This window comes from Sinohyriopsis cumingii, unplaced genomic scaffold (assembly GCF_028554795.1).
Source record: "Sinohyriopsis cumingii isolate HCF-2022 unplaced genomic scaffold, ASM2855479v2 utg000127l, whole genome shotgun sequence".
NCBI lineage: Eukaryota > Metazoa > Mollusca > Bivalvia > Unionida > Unionidae > Sinohyriopsis > Sinohyriopsis cumingii.
In genome coordinates this window covers 841,239-863,269 of record NW_028315871.1, presented here as the reverse complement: position 1 = coordinate 863,269, position 22,031 = coordinate 841,239, and the positions used below count along the sequence as shown (strand labels likewise).

The window sequence follows — 22,031 nt, the reverse complement described above, 5'->3', positions numbered from 1 at the left end:
ACAAGGGTCTGACAAACCATATAGTTTACAACTGTTGTACTTTCTCACTCTGGCACATAAACATTATAACAAGGGTCTGACAAACCATATAGTTTACAACTGTTGTACTCTCTCACTCTGTCACATAAACATTATAACAAGGGTCTGACAAACCATATAGTTTACAACTGTTGTACTCTCTCACTCTGTCACATAAACATTGTAACAAGGGTCTGACAAACCATATAGTTTACAACTGTTGTACTCTCTCACTCTGTCACATAAACATTATAACAAGGGCCTGACAAAATATATATATATATATACATAATAATAAAAATGATGAAAACGTTTTATGGTTCTAGTTTAGTTTTTATTGTATGAAGAAAGCATAATCCATATATACAGTCTAGTGTAAGACATGATTTGGTGATAGAAACATAATGATTTTGCCAAAGGCACAATGGTTGGTGCATATAAATGTCAGGAATGTTTTAAATGAAAATGAAACTGGTGTCAGAGGTAACCAACAGAACCTAATAGAAATATACACATCATTTATACACTGTTTCAAAACAAAAATATCCAAATCACATCATATCAAAACAAAAATCAAGTTTTACAGGTCTTATCACTGACTTGTATGCACACTGCATGCAACTAGACAATGCAGGATATTATATATCATCTGCAATGATGCCTGATAGGTGCTTCTTAACCAACACTATATGTAAAATCCATGTATATAGGTACTACAAGAGAGAAGACAATTATGGTCAATTTAGCAACATATATTATATCTGTTTAAGTTTCATCTAGATCCCATTATGGGTCAAACTTAACTGTTACCATGCCTACATTTGTATCACAAATAAACACATAAATTAAATAACAATTAGAATTAGGTAGATCTAACACAAATATCATAGGGACTATGTTGATTGAAGTTCATCCAGCAATTATGTCAGGCTATTTTATCACAGAATTTTCATAGTTTGGTTCAGAATCTGAAAATAAGAGAAATTGAATATAACTACAGAATCATATTACTGAACTTCTATAAATAACAATGTATGTATCTGAGCAAATAATTTATGATAAAAAAAATAAAAGTTTTTAGGAAAACAATGAATAAATGTTACATATAAAAAATTAAGTTTCGATAATAATTATCATTAAATAATAAATAGTCATAAACCTCGTAAAAATATAACAAGGAGGCACAAAGTATATTAAGTTATTTTGCTTAATTCTGAAGATGTACTGACCTTGAATATTAAACCTGCCTGCTTTGTTGACGGGTTTAATGCCATTTTTCAGCATATGACAGGCCATACATGGCGGCCAGTATTACTGGTGGAGGAACCCAGGGAATCCCCAGTAAGAAACACTGACCCACGGGAAGTTACTGGCAAGCTTTCTCATGTACCCACATTGGTCAAGCCCAAGAATAGAACCCACACAGAGATTACATGGCAGTGATCCATAACTGAGTTCTTTAGACCACTCGGCCACCCAGGACCCACAATTTGCCCCTGTGTAAATTAAAGGAGTAATTTCTACTTAACATTGGTCCAGCAAGTTGCTGTTTTGATAACAAAAAGGAATTTGACATTGATGATTGCTAAATCAAGCTTTAGAAAACCCTAAGGTATGAATTTTACATTGATGTTATATTAAGCATTATAAACCCCCTAAAGTATGAATCTGACATTGATGTTATAGTAAGCATCATAAAGCACAAAGGTATGAATTTGACATTGATGTTATATTAAGCATTATAAACCCCAAAGGTATGAATTTGACATTGATGTTATAGTAAGCATTATAAAGCACTAAGGTATGAATTTGACATTGATGTTATATTAAGCTTTATGAACCCCTAAGGTATGAATTTGACACTGATGTTATTGTAAACATTATAAACCCCTAAGGTATGAATTTGACATTAATGTTATAGTAAGTATTATAAAGCACTAAGGTATGAATTTGACATTAATGTTATATTAAGCTTTATAAACCCCTAAGGTATGAATTTGACATTGATGTTATTGTAAGCATTATAAACCCCTAAGGTATGAATTTGACATTGATGTTATATTAAGCTTTATAAACCCCTAAGGTATGAATTTGACATTGATGTTATTTCAAGCATCATAAAGCACTAAATATAAATCTGACATTGTAGATGACTATATTAGGCTTTAGGAACCATCATCTTTAATTTTTTCAGGGTATGGAAATTGAACAGCCAAAAATATGACTCAACAAGGAAATGTACCATTGTGATGGAAGTGAAAATTCATCTTACTAATGCAGACACTGGTCCTAGATATGCAGTGGTGACAAAATTGTTTCTTGATATTTCTGATTTAAATAACCTGGTATACATAAACATAGTTACCACGTATAAATTTAGTGAAACAGATCAACACAAAATTGTACTCTGCCATTCAATTCAGTTGTTCAGAAAAAATGAAATGAATTAAGATCAACTTCCATGAAATGTTTGACTTAAAGGGAAACAGAAAGCTATATGGTTGGACAGACTGACTAAAAAATGACCAATATGTATGTCATGGAATTGTGTATGAGTTATATCAATATGTAAATGTTGTCAAAAATTTACTCGGGTTTCCTTGCCGCGTACAGCATCACTCGAGGGTGGTATATTTTTTCAGCTCTAGTTATTTCGAAATCCTGAGCCAAACTCAGACCATGCTCATGAGCAAATTGCCTGCAGCGGAAAACCTAAGTAACTAGCTGCGCATATCTGTCACAGCTAGTGTACATATAGAGCAAATTCTCTATAACCAAACTACATTGTGACAAGTCTTGTCAGAAAGCTTACCACTTTACGTGAGCAAATCTCCAGCTGTAGAGGTAATGAAATTTAAGTATTCTCTATTACTATTCGTTTTATATGCCAGAATTGTTTCATACTTTAGATGTTTTAGAATTTATTCTAAATTCTACAGACAGTCAATATCTAGGTTATACAATGCCATATTAGAAATACTATAGTCTGGTTTGAGTTGTCTATTTCTTGTAACTGAGCAGACAAAATGAATTTAATTATACGCTGCATGCATTAAATGATTAATGTAATGGGTAACAAATTCATGTAGTACGTGCATGCACAACATATATCAATGCAGAAGTACTTAACCGTGTCATATGTACTATATGGTTTAGTTGTTATAATTTTAACTGCCTTATGCCATGCCTTGTATATGATTTGATGTGGAGTCACCAGTTGTAGAGCTGCTTTATACATGCCTGCCATGCCTTATACATGCTGCCATGCCTTATAATGGTTTGATGTGGAGTCACAGAACTCTGTGTGGTTTTGTGTGACATATACCAGTGTTTCCCTTTACGCACATTTGTGCATCAGGGACGCATGATGGAGAAAATTGACGCATACATTTTGTTTCCGTGCGTTTTTTTGATGCAAAGGATTTTCATAATGTGATCAGAATTTATTTAATACCCAATGCATTGGACGAGTGATGGCTTCGAATATACTTCGAGCATAGGAGTAGTGAAGTGGGTCACCCTAGCCTCAATGGGAATTAGCATTACAGAGACCCCTGGGTCACTCTAGCCTCAATGGAAATTTAACATGGAGAAAAATCGTGGGTCACTCTAGCCTCAAGGGGAATTTAACATGGGAAATAGTCTTGGGTCACTCTAGCCTCAAGGGGAATTGAACATGGGAAAAAAGTCTTGGGTCACTCTAGCCTCAAGGGGAATTGAACATGGGGGGGAATGAAGTGTGGGTCTATCTAGGGACAAGGGGGGGAATTGAACATGGGATTTGTTTTTTGTTTTTTTTTTAAATTTTTTTAAAAAAAGAGGTAGGCAATTGAAAGTCATTCTCTTTTCGAGAAATATGGGTGGCCCTGAAAAGGGCCTTTGGTTTTTCTTCTTCTTCTACTTCTAATTTCTTCTTTTTCTCCACCAACTTCTTATTTTCTCTCCTACACTCTTTATCTTCTTTTCTTTCTCCTCCTCTTCTTTCTTCTTCTCTTCCTCCTCTTCTTTCTTCCTCTTCTCATTTTCTTCTTCTTTTTCAATTTTTTCATTCCATTTTCGTATTCTTATCCTTTCCTCTTCATCCTCCTTCTCCTCCTTTATCTCTTTCATGACACCACTTATTACGTCCTTTACTTTTCTTAAGTTACTAATTTCCATCTTTAGTCGATGGGGACTATAGGAATAGTGGTCTTCATTGAGTCTCACTAACATCTGCTCCATTATTCCTAAATTGTCTAAAACGTCTTGTAATTTTTGCATTTTGTCAAGGTGGTTCGAAACCATCTTCTTTGTAGAATGGTTTGAACGACGAATACTGTGGGTTCTTATACGAAAAGCGCGGACGTGAAGGAAAACATCCCCCTAAAACATAAAATTGATCTTACCTAGATCATGACCAAAAAACAACCCGCGGACATGAAGGAAAACATCCCCCACTTTTCTCATTTCATATAATAAAACCCAAACTATACTCTCCACATACGCTAAGAAACAATAAAGAAACCCATAATCTACTATTCACACAAACTTACGTGAGCAGTTACAAACACAATCACTAACACACAAACACATACATTCGCATTATTAAAAAAAGAGTTAGCGTTTATATTCACACTACTCTACCTACACACACACACATTGGCAAATGTATAGTTATTTCTTTTCTAGAGTATTGGGTAGCCCTGAAAAGGGCTGTTGGTTTTTTTGAACTCCAGATGCACCTATCTAATGATGGCACTTTCCTGGCCTGGCGCCACACACGCATCTTCTTCCCCAGTCTCCTTTCACCTTTCTTCTTGGGAGTGCAGAGGCGGGATGATTGGCTTCAGCACCCCAATCCTCAGTCTCTGGTATCTTGTAAGTCATCCTCTCTCCTATTTTCTTTTCCTCCTCTTCCCTCTCTCTTCTCTCCTCCTCTTCCTTCTTTATTCTTGCCTCTTCTACTATGGCTTCCGCGGATAGTTCATTTACTATGCACCTGGCATATTCCAGGTGCATCTGGAGTTCTAGCAGTTTCACAATTCTGGTGTTCATTCTTCTGGTGGTGTTGATCAATCAACAAGGGTAGCTAGACTGCCGAGCAAGTTTCAATTTATACTGAAAGCGCGGATGTGATGGAAAACATCCCCCTAAAAACATAAAATTGATCTTACCTAGATCATGACCAAAAAAACAACGCGCGGACCTAAAAGAAACACTCACTCACTTTTTATGCTACCCATTCCTATTCTAAAAATTTTTTGTTATTAACCACTTCAATAGACTATCCACATACAAAAAGCAATCCAATCTAACCCCAAATCTACACCTCAAACACCAAAAAAAAGGACATCATTTTAATCTACTATCCATACCAACGTACGTGAGCACTTACAAACACAAACACACAAACACACAAACACATACCCTCACATTTTTTTGAAAAAGAGTTAGTGTTTATATTCACACTACTCTACCTACACACACATTGGCAAATTGATGGTTATTTCTTTTCTAGAGTATTGGGTAGCCCTGAAAAGGGCTGTTTTTTTGTTTTTTGTTTGCTATGGCAATCTTTTTTTTAGTTTCTAAGAATGCGATGTCCTCTGAGGATAGACTTTCTGGCAATAGGACTGCTTCTTCGGAAAGAGAAGAAGAACTCTTTGGTGTCGATATGACAATCGACAAAGCCTCTGTCAGGTTCAGGTTGCTGCTGCTGCTGTTGTTGTTGTTGTTGTTGCTGCTGTTGCTGCTGCTGTCTTTGAAGTCTGTACTTCTCTGTCCATTCTTCTTTCTCCCTGTTCACTTCTTCTCTGAAGAGCTCTTCTATCAGGTCTTCAGTGACTTTTAACATTCTCACATTCTCTATTTCTTCTGGCTTCGGTATCAGACTGTGTCTGACCCTATGCAAATTCACATAGGCTTCGTTGAGCTTAGCTAGTTTGGAGCACATCTTCGTAGAAGGATGAGTCGACAATGGATGGTTAGACTGGAAACAACCCCGGTTCTTAAAGTTAAAGCGCGGACGTGAAGGAAAACATCCCCCACACGGATTTCGAGCTGCAACGTTCAGTGAGTGTCATGAGAGGGATAGTAAGAAATTAAAGAGCATGAATCCAACATTCTTATAGCTAAACAAACCACAAAGGCATTTTTTTTCAAAACACAACATTTTTTATTCAAAAATCACTTAACACTAAACAACAACTTTAACATATTTTAAACAATAATCCAACATTATAACATCTAACATTTTTTTCTTCAAAAAAAAATGACGAACATTTTTTCTCAATTCATACTCTACTTTAAACAGGGCTGACAATGTTGTGAATGAAATTGTGATTTCCACTGTTGGAAATCATTAGGCCATTGATGGACACTACGTTTCCTAGCTTGAGACAAAAGATAAGCGTAATGGTCACAAAACCATCGATCTACTTTCACATCGTTTCTTGAAGAAGAACGAGGATTAAAATGAGTCACTAAATGTTCTAAGGAATAGCCCAGGCTGCGATGATGCAGAAAATACACACAGTACTGTCCACACACCAAGGAATCTGTGCCTTGTAATTTCACATTATTGAATCGGGTGGTTTGAGCATTTCTTCTCATAAAGTCGATGATATCGTCTTCCAAAGGGGGCAATCCGTATGAATCGAAATATTCCACACATTCTTCTTGAGGAAAGTAGACAGCTACCCAGTGGGTTCCTGGGAGATGACTGTCGTCCGTGTTGATCACATAAGCTTGATGGTCTTGAGGTTTGCGATGAGGGAGTTCATCTTTAGCAGACGACAGGATTCCAAGAAGCCGTATATGAACTGTGGTTCAAAAGGTAATAAAGTTCCCAGGTATCCATTGTTTTGTGTGTTTTTTTCTTCACAGGTAATAATAAGTCATCAATTCGATCCTGACTTTTTGCTTGAAAATGTCTGACAAATAACCGTTTCTTCGTTTCGTCTCCTCACTCTGATTCAGGAGAGCTTCGATACGATGGATCTCTTGAGTGGTTAATGGTGGACAAGAATGTTCACGCAAGTCTTTATACCACTGATGCAACACGTCTTCGTCCGAGATGAGACTCCAAGCTTCGTCCAGATACTCGTCCAATTTTTCTTCTTGACTTAACATCAGGCATTTATCGTGTTGAATTTGACTGGGATGATCATTTTGACATCCATAGCAATTTTTCTTGATCAATTCCGTCATTTTTTCCACCAAGTGTTTGGCAAAACAGGAGACTAAATGGGCTTCTTGTTCTGGCCATCTTGACTTCATCATGATCACTTCTTTTTCCACGGTCTCCTCACATTCCATCTCCAAAGTTTCTCCACTAGGTAAAGAGGGATAACAGTATTCCATAGCTTCTAATTGTCTAGAATGACTTCTCTCAAACTGTTGATTTCTATGGTATTATCAAATTCTGCATACAGGATGACGTTCACCGTGTTTGGTAGAGCATTCGCAAACTGAATTTCCACTTGAATCTGGCCGGATTTTATAGGGTGGAAATGTCCCTCGTCGCTGCCTTGGTCAGGAGTGAAATCGAAAGCCCACAAAGCATAGCCTCCTTCATAATCGTCGTACGTAATGCCGTGACTGGTGTTGGTTCCTAACTGACCAGTGGCTTCATACAGGGACAAGTACGATCTCAAGTAATTCTTCTGGGTAAAGTTAGGTTCGAAAGGTCGGGTACACAAGGTTTTGCCATCGCGACTGACTTCAATCTTGGACACATTGTTATGCTTAAACTCAAAAGGATTTTCGTTGTAGGCTCCGTTGAAGGCTGCATTGCTTACGATGCCAAGGATTAAACGTTTGGGTAGCTGTCCTTGGAACAGATGATCTTCGATCATAGATCGCTGTCCAGTGGGAATCGTGAACGTTTTCACTTCCACGCGACGTATCGGATACTTGGCGGTCGTTCTGCTCAACGTTTGACTGATGTCGTTTCCCACTTTAGGTAACACTTCTACGCGACGCATGTAGAGCCTGGCTTCTTGAATGATGGTTTTGTAAGTGGCATCAGCAGCAGCCATCAAATGGAAAGTGGCACTGCTGCGATTCAGTCTCAAGTGGATATCCACCCCGTTCAGCAAATACTTTTCTTGTAACCACATGTCCAAATGCAAACTATCCATCAGTTCTAAACTACGACTTAGATGAATTTTCTTTCGTCGTTCTACAAATCCCGTTGGATTTGAAGCATCCCCAGCAAGTGTAATGCCGTTGAACTTAGTCGCTTGGTCAGGTTTCCATACCACGCAAGCATCCAGATGAGTGTTCTTGGCTTCTTTTCCGTACGTCAAGAGATTTTCCAGGTACGCTCGGTAAGGGTAAGTATCCATGCTGCTGCTGACCAGTTTGTTATTCAAGTACAAGTCCACTTCGCTAAACAAGGAATGCATGAAATTGTTGACGGGAGCTACTGCATCATCATTGTCTAGGTTAGCGTTGGGTGGTTTGATCACTTTCACTTTCAAGTACAAGTAAGTGCTATTCAGATCGATGTAATCTTCGGGCTGTCCTTTGATTTCAAACTCGATGGGAGCAGAATCGGTCAATGAGGAGACGGGATGAAATTCCACCCACTGGGATTCTTGCATGGTCATCATGGTGGGGGGCATGGCAAACATATCCAGTTCCGACTTGGAACAAGCACATGACTCTCGGTGCATCATTTTTTTGTCTTTTTCTCAATAATCGAAAACGTCTAAGTCTAGAACGGTTCTTATTTTCTTGGCCTTTCTAGCTTGAAGTCTGGTGAAAGGGTGTTTTCTTCGTCGTCTCTTTCTGCCTTGTCCTTGCTGAATGCCTGACTCGGTAGCATGCAGGGCATTTATAGGTGTTTCTCGGCGACCCAAAATGTCTTTGCCTGTTTGCAGCAAGACATTTTTGCCTGCCCTCATGAAGACTTCTTTAGGGTTTTGTTTGTCGATGATGACATTTTGGAGAAATTCTTTGCCTTGCGTCAGTGCCGCATCTTTCAAGGCGTGCAATCCGCGTGTCATCATCGGTTTCAACACCGGGGCCACCAAACGAAAGGCCGATTTTAACATATCTCCTAAACCATGTCCTCGCTGTCGAGCAACCCCTCGGTACACTGGATACATGACTTACAAGTCGTGAGAGAATCGTTTTCGAAAATGGAGTTTCACCATGACTTTTCCTTTGGTGAATGGAATATTTTGTCCCAAATCTCCTTTTATAGTAATGTTGACCGTGTCCAAATACGACTTGCTGACAGGCAAATAGTGAGGATGTACAAATTCGCGGTGGACGTGGTAAATGTTTCCACCTTCCTCATCAGCGTTCGTGGCAGAATCCACTTTGAAAGGAATGACACGCAGTAACGGTACGGAGGTGTGTCCCACCACGTTGTACTCCACCACATCGGAATACACGAACATCAAATTCAGTCCTTGATTCAGTTCTACTGGGGTACGAGATAACTTGCTAAAAGACTCGTTGTCGTAAACGATGGGTAATTCGTTTTTCTTCATCATGGTCATTATCATGTTTATGTCTCCGCCCAACATGTCAAACAATTCTGGACAAAATAAGAAAGACATGATTTTACCCCCCTCAGGAAATTTTATCAGGAAGCGACGAGCTGTTTTGTGGTATTCCAGGGTGACCCTTTTTTTGAAATACTCCAAAGCTTTCAGAAACACGCCATTAAACCTGGTGGCTATGGTGCTGACCAAATGTTGACCAATAAAATAATAGCCTGGGGGAATGAACAAGTGATAGGTAGTGTACTTTTGATTTTGTAAACGGGTTTTCTTGTCATATTTGATGTTGGTATCCAACCACTGTTGCATTTGCTTGTCATGAACTTCCACATCAAATTTATTTTGATTGGGAAGGACATTGAGGACTTGGGTTGGGTGAATGATTTCCACTAAAGCCACTTCCCAATGGGCTTCGTGATCTAAGGGGATGGCTTGAGGTAATTTGGCCGTGTAACAGCACAACGTGTTGTGGGGAAACACCTCCATGGAACTGTCACTGGGTAAGGTTAAGTAAAATTGGTTTTCGTGACTCATAATTCCAGAGTTCTGTGGCTGTCCGAGGGGTTACTGGACATCAGAGGCGTGTCTCCGCTCAAAATGGGGTTGTTATTGTGGTTGGAGTGGTGACTGGCACTGGCACTGGACACAAGGTTCCCGTGGTTCCCGTTCGAGGTGAATTTCAGGGAGGGATTAGGAAACAGGTAACCGATGCAACTGCTCAATAAAATGGTCCACAATTGTTTGTCTCCTTGTTGCAAACTCAAATTGGCAATGGCTGCTCCGATGACACAATACACCACGAAGATTTGGCAGAAAAAGACGATTTGCGTTTTAGGCACACGTTCTCCGCACCACACCCACAAGGGTTGTTTTTGTAAATCTTGCACAGAAGAACTGGGTGAAGGAGGAGTGGTTGACGTAGCTGCGTCTGTGTGAAAGGGCATGATGGTCACTTCTTTTTATAGTCGATGACTTGCGAAGCGTCGATCCAAGAATCAAAACTGGGTGGATATCCTTTCCAACGTACTTTGACTTCTTTGACACGTCGTTTGCCCACTTTACGGGTTCTGCGTTCGAGAATGCTTTCGATGTTGTACACATCATCTTCTTTTTTGGTGACACGTTGTAACTCGGGCAAATAAAACATTCCTTTGAGCACTTCTCCGTTCATGTCTTCCAATTTATAGACAGTAGGATGACGGCCATGCACTCGTCCAGTGACACGAAACAGTTCGGTCGTCCAGTTAGGTAAGTAACCTTTGTTGAAAGTGTATTTGGTTTTGCCAATGCGCACCCAATCTCCTACGGTTAACTCTCCACTTTTCTTGGGGACAGCCCTCGTCGGAGACGTACCAAACAGGCGCTCAAACACCAACACTTCGTTCTCGGGAGTCATGTCTTGCGGGGCACGTCCGATGCTTCGATGGTAAGATTGGTTGTACGCTTGCACCAGGTGCGGTAAGATGTCGATGTACTTCAGAGTGTGGTGATGCGTAAAATATTTCCACATGCGTTCTTTCAAAGTGTGTTGAAAACGTTCCACGATGCTGGCTTTGGTTTCGGGATTCTCAGTGGTAAAAAAATGAATGTCACGTTTCTTTGATTCTTTTTGGAAAGCTTGGTTCAGAAATTCGGTGCCTTTGTCCGTTTGCCATCGAAGAGGGTGACGACCGCTTTGTTTCAACACCCGTTGCAGGGCTCGCACTAACTCGCTGCTCGATTTGGAAGTCAAGGGCACGACCCAGGCAAATTTGGAAAAGACGTCGATGACACAAAACAAATATTTGTAGCCATGATTGTAGCTGGCCAAATGAGAGACATCGGCTAAATCGGCTTGCCATTGATGATCGATCCCTTCCACTCGGGTGCGACTTCTGGCAAACTTGCGTCGAATGGGTTTGTGTAAAGTGTAGGTAACTTGTTCTTGTAACCATCGTTGCACTTGAGGTAAACGGAGACTTTTCACTCGAGTTTTGGCAGCACGATACAATTTTTGAACTCCTGCATAACCTGCAGGATGGGAGGGATCGTAGTAAATGCTGGCTAAGACTTTTTCCATTTTTTGTGTTGATTGGTGTGTTAATAAGACACCCACTCTTGGAGGATGCTACTCTTTTTCTCTTGGGGTATTTTCTTGGATTGCAATGCTTTGCGTGTGCGACCGGCAATAGGTGTTGAAGAGGAGGAGGATGTCTGAGCGGGGGATATCGGTTCTTGTTTCACTTCTGTCTTCACTTTCTTTTTCTCTTGTGAGGAAGAAGGGGTGGTCATCATCTTTTTAATCCATCCAATTCTGGAGGTAGGTGGTGTTGTTAACTTGTGTACTTTTTCTGGTGGAGTTTGAAACCCTTCTTCTTCTTCTTTTCCTTTTTCTGTCTTGGTCACTGCTTGTGGTGGGACTGGTACTGGTACTGGTGATGGTGCTGGACTTTTCATCAAGGTCTTAAAATCTTTCAGAGTGGGTAGAGCTGTTTCGTCTAAAGCTTTCTGGTGAAAGAGTTGCAGTCGTTGCAAAAGTTGACCGTACTTTTGCGATTTTTCTGTTTCGGACAAATCTTGGCGATCCATCAAGGACTGCAGTTCATGTCGTAACTGGGACATCTCGCTCAAATTGGGATTGGGAGGTAAATGCGGGGTATGTTGTTCTTGCCACCGATGGTATTCCATCCATTGTTTGTAAGGCACTAAAGCTAGTTTTCGTCCTTCCATGGGGTTGTCAGGGGTCGATTCTGAAATCTTGGTACTTCCGAGGGCCTTTTTATCTTGCTCCCACCAGTCCTCCCAACATGGTTCCCAAGACTCCTTTCAGTATGGGGCCTAACAAGAGGGGTAAAATGCCTCCACGTTGGACCAACATCTTCTTCTTTTGACGAATGGGAATTTTCTTTTGAACCATTTGGCGAAGAACGTGACGATGTTTGCTTAAGCATTGTTTCTGGTGTTTGGACAAAGGGATCGTGCCTTTCAAGACGTTCAAACAACATTCGCACACGGTATCGATGACCTCTTTGGAGGCCGATTGAATGAGTTTTTTTCGTAGGGGTGGAGAAGCTTTGGACAGGACAGATAACATGTCCCCATGTTTGACTAAACGTGGTGGTAGTCCTTTCCTTTTCTTTCCTTGGGGTTTTCTGGAGGGTGACATCTTTGAGTCTTCAGGAGCACCAAAAAAACACTGATACCCCCGACTTGGTCACAGACCTTTTTTATACTGGAATGCGTCGCCACTGATTGTCTTTACGTCGTATCAGTTTGAGGACAGGCATGACACGTTGTGCAGGGGTACGTAAAGGACTAAATCGAGCCAGTTCTTGCTTGGACAAATCCAGTAAACTTTGTAACATGCCCGATCTTTCTTGGACTTTGATTTTGGGAGAAGGTACTTTGTGAGCAGCAGCCACTGCCGCTAAATTGGAGGGTCCTGCCACTGGGGAAGTTCTTTTTGGGGTCATCAACGGAGAAGTTCTTGGTGTAATCAATGTCTCCAAGTATTCTTCAGTTCTTGGTGTCATCAACGGAGAAGTGGATGAACGTAAGGATGCCGGAGACGCAGTCACCGCCATGGCAGGTCGTGGTTTGCGAGTGTAAAGTTGCGTCCTGGCCGAAGTGCCTCTCTTGCGACTAGTTTTCTTCTGTGGACTTTTCTTTTTCTGGGGACTTTTTCTGTGTTTCTTTTTCTGGGGGCTTCTTTTCTTTTTCCGGGGTGGTGTCTGGTAAGAGGAGGGTCCCGCCACTGGAGAAGTTCTTCTTGGGGACCTGGTCTTTTTCTTCTTCTTGGAACTTCGTTGGACTTTTTTCTTGGGTATAACTTTGGGGGCATTAGGATCCCATCTTAAGAGAGAGCGAATGATGACCCCTCCTAGAGTACCGCTCCCTCCAGGTTTCAAAATGATTTGTTTTTTGGTTTGAGTGTCGATGCGGGGATCGGCCAGTTGGACCAAAGCGACTTTGTTTCGATCGAAAAAGCGTTTGGTTTGATGAGGAATCTGAATGATTCCTTGGAGTATTTGACGTGCCGTCACCGTAAACCATCGTAAGACTTCTTTGAGACTAGCTTCTAAGACACGAGCTCGTATTTGTGGATTTTTTTCTCGACTGATGCCATACAAGGCACGAATCAATTTGACGGGAAGATGCGACTGAAGGGACGTCATGTTCACACTGTGTGAGACAGACGAAAAAGGGTCTGAGGTTTTTATAGATTTTTTTTATGGGGAGTGAAATGAAGTCGAGGACGGAGACGTGTACAGGACAGGCCCTCCGTCTTGGCACCAGTGGTGAAACAAGTGGGTACGAAATCGCAAATCCTCAGGAGTCGTAGGTTTCAAATCGACGAGTAAATAGGCGTGTGGCGTTTGAGTGGCATCGTCGTACGCCTGAGTCAGCCAAGGCGTTCCTAACTGTTTGGCTAAGACTTGCACTTGCGATTTATCTCGAGGGCTTTTAAACAAGACCACGTAATGCGCATTGAGACTGATGGTGCGATGGGCTTTACTTTGTTGAAACAAATTTTGGGTGATGTAAACGACACTGGCATTACGGTGATGCCCTTTGCGCGTGAACCACAGTTTAATTTCTTCTTCGTCTTCTCCTAACATGTCGTCGAAAATGACCAAATGGGTTTGACGGGAGTCAGAGACGATGCCGTCGTCTTCTTTAGGAATGCCTTCCACAAATACGATGGAATCGCCTTGACTTTCTCGCAAGAGGTTGTACGCCGATTGCCACTCTTTGTAACACCACACGATCCGTTGAGGTGGCCGATCGATCAAATGATGTTTATGTTCGATCAAACGTTTGACGAATTCGGTTTTGCCTGAACCGCTAGGTCCAGCAATGAGCATGTTAAAGGGATGGCGAAGATACAAAGCCTCCCAACTGGCACGATCTAAGTGTTCGTCGATGACTTTGACAGTAGAGGAAGAGGGAGCAGAGACAGCAGAGTAGCCATAGTGTGAGAAATGTCACTTGTGACATGAAAACAAACAAGACAAGAGTTTATATACTTTTTCAGAACACGTTTATTGAATGTTTTCAAACATGAATACGAAAGACAAAAATGCATAAAAGCCAAAGGCTTAAGTACAAGGATAAAAGGCACATGATAACCATTAACGTGGAATAAACACAAGTGTCTGTACAACATGTTTTGGGTAATGTTCTAACCAGTTCTATAGTAGGGGGTAAGGTCACACAAGTGTTCTCCCGAAAGGGTCTTTCAGGCCTGTCCACGACAATCCCATCCTGGGTGACGGGTTCTTCTGGCACCGTCACTAACACGGGTTGAAAAGTAACTTTTTTCCTCCCATTCTTTCCAGGCACGGACATCTGTCCAATGGGGATGTAAGTCACAAGCTACACACACATCGTCATACACGTCTTGGGTAGCTAAAAGTTGACGAATCTTTTTTTCCTGTTGAGGTCGAGAAGTATCCAGATGAAACCGCAAGGCTTTGAGCAAAAGGAGTTTTTCGTGACCATTTAAGGCCATTGAGGTGGTAAGTACTGATCGTAAAGAGTCCACAAAGAATCGGCTGGTAAACGAAATCCCAGAAAACAAGTCACTAAGACACACACCACTTGTCGACCCAAATTGAATGGATACAGTTCTTGTAATAATCGATGGTAATGATCCACGGTTTGAATATGGTCATTGAGTTCCTTCCATGGAATCTGTTCAATAATATGTGACATAATCCGTGGCATGGCAACTTGATTTTATAGTGTCTTTGTTTCGGAAGCAATAAAGGTAATTTCTAACTAAACATGTTCGTTCTCCAGTAGGGAATTTAAATGTTACATACTGTAACTGAAACGTCAGAGTTTGTCTAGATGTTTCGTTTTTTTCTAAGCAGATTCCATGTAACAAATGTTGGTAATCCTTTAACTCGTCTTCCTCAATACGTTGCAGTAAGTGAATCTCGAAGTAACCAAAATTACGAACGTCTAGTTCATCATCATTCACAAACTGAAAGTGTTCAACAAGGTCTGACCACTGAAAAAATTTCTGACAAATCAGTCCTCTTATACCATTCAGGTACCAGTGGTTAAAGATCTGGTGACGTAACGGATGCAACTGTTCTTTACGTTTGACTTGTATTTTCACCAGCTCTCGGTAAATCCTTTCTCTCAACTCCTCAGGCAAGCCCAAAATGTTCTCTTGTAAAGTATCCATAAGTATATACACTGTTTTTGGAATCCTTGGGTGGTGGCCAATAGCCTCGTTTACCTTTGTGCCTGATGTAATATCCACTCATAATCAGTCTTCTTATACTTTGGAACAAAGCATAATTTAAAAACGGTTGAATAACTTTGCGTTTGCGTTTCACTTGTATTTTGATCAGTTCTCGGTAAATGCGTTCTCTCAACTCCACAGGCAAAGCACGAATGTTCTCTTGTAAAGTATCCATGAATAGGTCATACTAAATCCTCTTTTGTCTGACACAAGACATGTACTGTTTGCACAGACATGGTTTTAATTCATTGTCGAATCTAAATCGTTCAGTTACTAATTTACACGTTACAATTCGTTCAGAAGTTTCCTCTTTCACTAAGTCGACATTGCGTAAAAGATGTTGGTAATTCGTTAACTCTTCCTCTGGAATTCGATGCAGTATGTTTACAATGTAGTAGATAGAATCGTCCAGAGCAAACCATTCCTTTTTAAAACCAGGGGATCGTTGATCAATGTCTGTCCAATGGAACACTTTCAACTCAATCAGTCCTTGTATAGCCTGAAGGTACCAGTGGTTCAAACACCAGTGACGTAACGGATGCAATTGTTCTTTACGTTTCACTTGTATTTTGACCAGCTCTCGGTAAATGCGTTCTCTCAACTCCACAGGCAAAGCACGAATGTTCTCTTGTAAAGTATCCATGAACAGATTATGGTAAGTTACTTCAATGTCTCGGTCCCACTAAGGGTAAGTAATGACAATTTGGTGACCATCGAGCATGTTCTACGTAGGCCGAATCTTGCGGTTCCCAGTAATGAAGTGACACACCGCAACTGAAGCACTTGACTTTATCTCCTTCGCCCAAGTAGAAAAATCCGGCTCTGGCTAATTCTTCGGGGGTTGGTCCTCCCAGATACTAAGGCCATTTTCCTTTGAACGATTGAAGACGATTTTCAAAGTCGCAGTATTCCAACAAATGCACAGGAAACGAATATTCATCTTTCACAGGTTCGTTTCGATGAGGGTTGAGTGACATGGGCAGGAGTTTGCTCAGGGCTGGATGACATCCATAGGGGGGTAGACGTGAAGGTGAACATTCCCCTTTAAAACGAAACCCAGTAAAATGTCCAAGAGGACGAGCAGCATCACTTTCGCATCCTTCAGGTTTGACACGCACAGCATCCCTTTCCATGATAGGGGTAGTGACACTAAAGTTCCCATGATGCTTTACGGCATCGCTAAGGTCACAATGTACAGCATCGTACCCATCGCAAGGCTCACAATCGCATTCCACTTCCGAAGCCTCACACTTGAATTGTGCCTTTCTAAACAACTTGTTTTGTGTTTCTCTGAAAGTATTCATCTTGTTCGCTCGGTCTTGGTAGTCCCAATGAACTATCGATCTTGCCTAGGGTTCCTTTTTATATACAGACCAATACCAACGTGTCCATACGGTAAGGTGAAATGATTGGGAAGTCTCACTCGCTTCTGGTACACGATTTGATAGACTTTTCCCAGGGGTCAACTGACGATGTGGTGAGTGGGTAAACGTACAATCTTGTTCGGTTGATAGGTGGTCACTTTAAAGTTTGCATCCTCTCCCGATTGCAAGGCTTCTTTCAATACCCCAAAGTTGACCACACGACTGGTACGATAATTCAGAGTCAGTCCTTCCACTTTGCACGTCATGTGCACTTCTCCTTGTGGGTCCCGGTATTCGTAGCCGTAATTTTTGGGACCGCCACTGACGAAACTTAGAATCTTGTCGTCGGGATGCTCGTCTGTCCAGGCTCCTAAATGGTCTCCTTCGATGTCAGGGTGCTGTTGACTCGGGTGATGGATGTAAATGCAACTGTCCGTGTCAAAGTACAGGACGCGTTCTCCTAACAGTTCTAAAGCTTCGTACAATTTTAAGCGAGCATGAGCTGTCACGTAAGCCGCAATGATGACATTTCCAAAAGGGTCGTCTTGTACAAAGTCCAGATCTTCTTCGTAATTGACCAAGATCAAATCCTCTCGAACGACGTCCACGTGTTTCATGTATTTGGTTTTGTCGTGAATCATCTGGAAGTAGCGGGAAGGTTCTGTCAAATATTCCGTCTTCGGTAAACAAGGTCGTTGTGCCATTTTACCCCACAAGCAATTTAACATCATTTTGGCAAACGATCACCTGCCTTCGTTTTTCTCTATGTGGTCTAAAGAGATGCCTTCTTGTTCATAGTATTTCTCTTTGAATTGTATTTGGTCTTCGGGAGTGTGACACCAGGACGGATAGCCGCTGGCTTCTTGCTTCAGTTTCAAAAAGGCATCCACGTAGTCGGCGAAAATGCCTTTCTGACTGGGGTCACCCTTGTGGTATTGTTGTGTCTTGGGAAAGTGGCAAATTTCGTACACTTCTAACAGTTGGTATCCGATGTCCAGAGCTTTGAACAATTCTACGCTGACCCAAGTTCCCGTCAAGGCACATTCTTCCTGGGTGTGATGGCAAGGCTGGTCTTGGTTGCACATTTCGGCACAAGTACGGCACAAGGGAAACATCAGTTTGCCTTGACAATGGTGAGGTAAGACGGGATGGTATAGGTTCGTGGGAGGCAAAACTTTACAATTGATCAAGCCTTCGTATTGTCGAATGTTTTTCAGGTCGATGTGTTCCGTTAACAATTGCGGGTGCCCTACAGGAAAGCGACAATACTTGCACACGTAGGGATACAGCGAACACACGTCCAAGTATTTGATTTCTTCTCCTTTCTCTTCGTCGGCTTGGTACAGCAAACAGGTGGCATTGGTCCTTCCTCCGTACAAACTATCCCTCGGGTTCAGCGGGTCCATGAACTGGTAACTTTCCACGAGGCGTTTAAACTCGGGATCGGTTTTCATACGGTGATCGTACTCGTGTTCCCACATTTCCACCACTTGGTATCCTTCCTGTTCCAACTTTAGGCGCCGCTGACAAGTGTCCTGGTACAATTCTTCCATGGTTCGTTGTAAAAACTGATTTTTAGTGTTACGATCAGGGTAACAGACGGGACATCCGTGAAATAAGCAACCGTTAAACTCGTACACGATCTTTGGGTTTTCTAAGTCCCAGCCATCGACCGAATATGTTCCGATGGTCTTTTCACCCCCTCCGTTGCGGGCATGCTGAATCCACTTGTCTTCCTTGTCGCACAAGTAATGTAACCAACGTAGGGCTTTGACCGAGTATTGACGTTTGATAAAGTGGGTTGTTTGAGGGCTGATGACAGCCACGGTGTTTTCAGGCATGAATCGTTGGCAGTACACTAAGGAACACGCTTTGGCAATGGTGCAAGCTTCTTTCAAAGGATCGACCCCTCCGTGTTCCATGAACAGTTCTCAAAATTTTCCACAGCAATGCCGTAAAAATGTCCACGTCGGAACGACAATACTTTAGCATTTCTTCCTGAAAGTCGAAAGGGTCCGAGGCGTGAGCCTGGTACCAAGCGTAGAAAGCTTCTCATTGTTCGGTACGCATGTTGTCGGGGTCGTAATAGTGAGCCTCAGGTAAATGGGGTAGAACGGCGTGTTGATTGGCTATTGAAAAAGTGCGGAACGTACCCTTTAGCCATTTCTGTCATTCCAAACGTTTTAGGCATTCGACTCAAAGGCATGGCCAAATAGCTCATCGAATCTTTAAACTGTACTTGTCCCACTTGCATGAAAATGATTTTCGCTCCGTTCAAAATCACTTTAGGACGCTCGGTGCCTTGTTCCGTATAGTATCTCAAAAGAAACTGTCCATCGTATCCGGAGAAATTGTGAGCCATCACCATGGCATGACGATGACAATCTCCGTAACGTTCGATGTCCTCTTGGCTCCACGTCTTGTCGATGGGGTCTAAGACCCATTGGGCAAAATCGGCTAACGTGTTCGGTCCCCGAAAGATTTTTTCACGCCCTCCAGGAATCTTGCTGCAGTGAGGGCAATGACTGAAAATAGGTTCTTGAATGCACTTCTCGCACGCTCGATGAGCCACGCAGAAATTAGGAATGTGAATGCCGGTCTCTTGCATGCATTCGAAATCGAAAAAGATGAAATTGCCTTTCTTCTTGTGACCGTCCTCTTTCTCTGGTGGGGGTTGGTATTTTTGCACGTAGCATTGGTGTTCCAAGTCCACGATGTGGTGACAAATGTGACATTTTTTCTTTCCTCGACATACGTGTACCCTGGCATTATTGGTAAGTATGCCTTGTCCACAGGTAGGGCACAATCTCAGCAGTTGACAAGCACATTTCTTCTGTGAACCTTGCATCTTCAAATGTTGTTGGTAACAGGTAGGGCTGACAAACGTGCGCAGACAAGTTGAACAAGGCACTGGTTCTTCGCTCAGACAGGGTGGAGAGGCCAAACATCCTGAGCATTTCCATCCACAATGTTTGTGTTGCTCTCAATTATTATAACCATAATCACATTTCTCACAATAATAAACATATCCCAGGAATCCAGTGATACTGGTAATGGTATCGAAATGTTCATCGTGATGATAAAGGTGAATGTATTTTCCATCCTTAAAATCTTGGCCTCGAAACAACAGAGGCCTGCGCATTTCTTGAGGGTGCACTTTCAAGGTGTATCGTGGAGCTAGGGCATCTTGCAATTTTTGCATCTCAGGAATGCCACAGGGTATGTCTTTGGACAGGCCAGCTTGTTGTAACAGGAGTTCTGCTTCGTTTCGTTGTTTGGCTCGGTCTGATTGTCGAATAGTTTTCCAGGCTCTTTTCCATTCTACCGTATTGTTCTTGTTGGCATAGGTTCGTCCCACCACGATGGCACGGGGTAAACACATCTGGTCTTGAGGGTTGTGAATTCAGACGAGACTTGTTTTGGTGTTGCGAAGGTCGTCCACCAATAACATCTTTTTGCGTCCAGTCCTTTGAGGAGGAGAGACGTGGGTCATGTACAGTGTGGCTTTTCCATCGGTGATGTCAAACTGGTCATTAGATTGTTGTACGTGTTGAATCTTGTCCATGACTTTGGAAGCGGTCAATTCTGCAGGGGTGCTAAACTCGATCCAAACAGGGGATTTCAAAACGTCGTGTTGTATGGAAAGTCTCAAGCGATCGTCTTCTTTGGGTTGACATTGTCGCTTGAGTGCGGTGAGCAAAGAATCCCACACCCCAGTGATGAACACTTCTGCTTTCTCTAACGGTACTTCAGCCTTGAAATCTTTAAACTTCACCGTGTATTTGTAAGCCGTGGTTCTAAATTTTCTAGAGGAGCGCTTTTCCGTCTCTCGAATGGAATAGTACTTTTCAGGGTTGACTAAGGGTGGTGAACTTGGTTTAGAGGGTTCGGATTCTGGTTCACTCATGTCCTCTTCAAAATCACTGGCATGAATTTGTGCCAAGACTTCAGCTCTGGTACGAGGCGATAGATCACGTTTCTGCCTCTTACTTTCTTCTTCTTCTTTCTTCTCAAATGAATAGGATCGTTTCATCTTGAGTGCAAAACATCAAATGACTCAAGTTTAAACACCATAGACTAATTTATAGTCATGGCAGACCAGCGTATATAAAAGGGTGTGTGTCTTGTCCTTTCACTATTCATTTCACTCTCAAGCTGAGCACAACGATGGAAGAGACTAGCCAAATCGAACGTTTCGTCAGAGCTTTGTGAGGAGTCATTAGAAAATTCTCTTCAGACCAGCCCACGGACTACTCTCCTTCCTTTCGAGATAAAAGTCAAGATACTTGCTATATCTGTCAGAAGAAAGGGCATTGGTCTTCAGAGTGTCCAGACCATCAAAAAAGAAAAAAAACAGGGACTAAAAAAGACAAAAGTAAAGATACCTGTTATTATTGTCAAGAAAAAGGACATTGGTCTCCAGATTGCCCAAAAAAGAAACAAGAGGAGTCAGAAGAAAAGAGGAATTCTTCAGAAGAAGAGAGGGATTCTTCGGAAGAAGAGAGGGATTCTTCAGAGGAAGAAAGCAGACAGGTGAAGAAAAAGAAACAGGAGAAGAAAAGAAGGGAAGAAAGCGAGGAGGAAGAAGAAAAGAGTGTGACGGTGAAGAAATTCAAAAAACAGAGAGACTAAACAAGGAGAAAGAAGAAGTCAATGAACTTTTAATTAAAGTGTTCTGTTGTGAATTGTGAATTGGATTGTAACAATGGATACAAGAATAAATTAATGATATAAGGTGAGTGTCTTTGAGTTTTGATTTTAAAATAAGAAGCTACACTCACGCACTCATACAAAGACACGTACTATAGGGGTAAAATGGGTTGTTTTTTTGGGTTTTTTTGAGTTATTGGCAAATTGAAAGGCTATCTCTTTTCAAGAAATGTGGGTGGCCCTGAAAAGGGCCTTTTTTGGTGTAGGGGT

At 41.7% G+C, this 22,031-nt stretch overlaps 1 protein-coding gene across 5 annotated transcripts in view; it reads right to left on the bottom strand.

Moving 5' to 3' along the window:
• Positions 1-338: 338 nt before the first annotated feature.
• Positions 339-22,031, bottom strand: part of LOC149774832 (uncharacterized) — a 120,279-nt gene continuing 98,586 nt past the window's right edge. For all 5 annotated transcript variants that reach the window (XM_089944679.1, XM_089944682.1, XM_089944681.1 and 2 more), the window contains one exon: positions 339-986. In XM_089944679.1, coding sequence (XP_089800805.1) covers positions 949-986 — 38 coding nt within the window. In that variant the 3' untranslated portion in view covers positions 339-948. The remainder of the gene's footprint in view (positions 987-22,031) is intronic.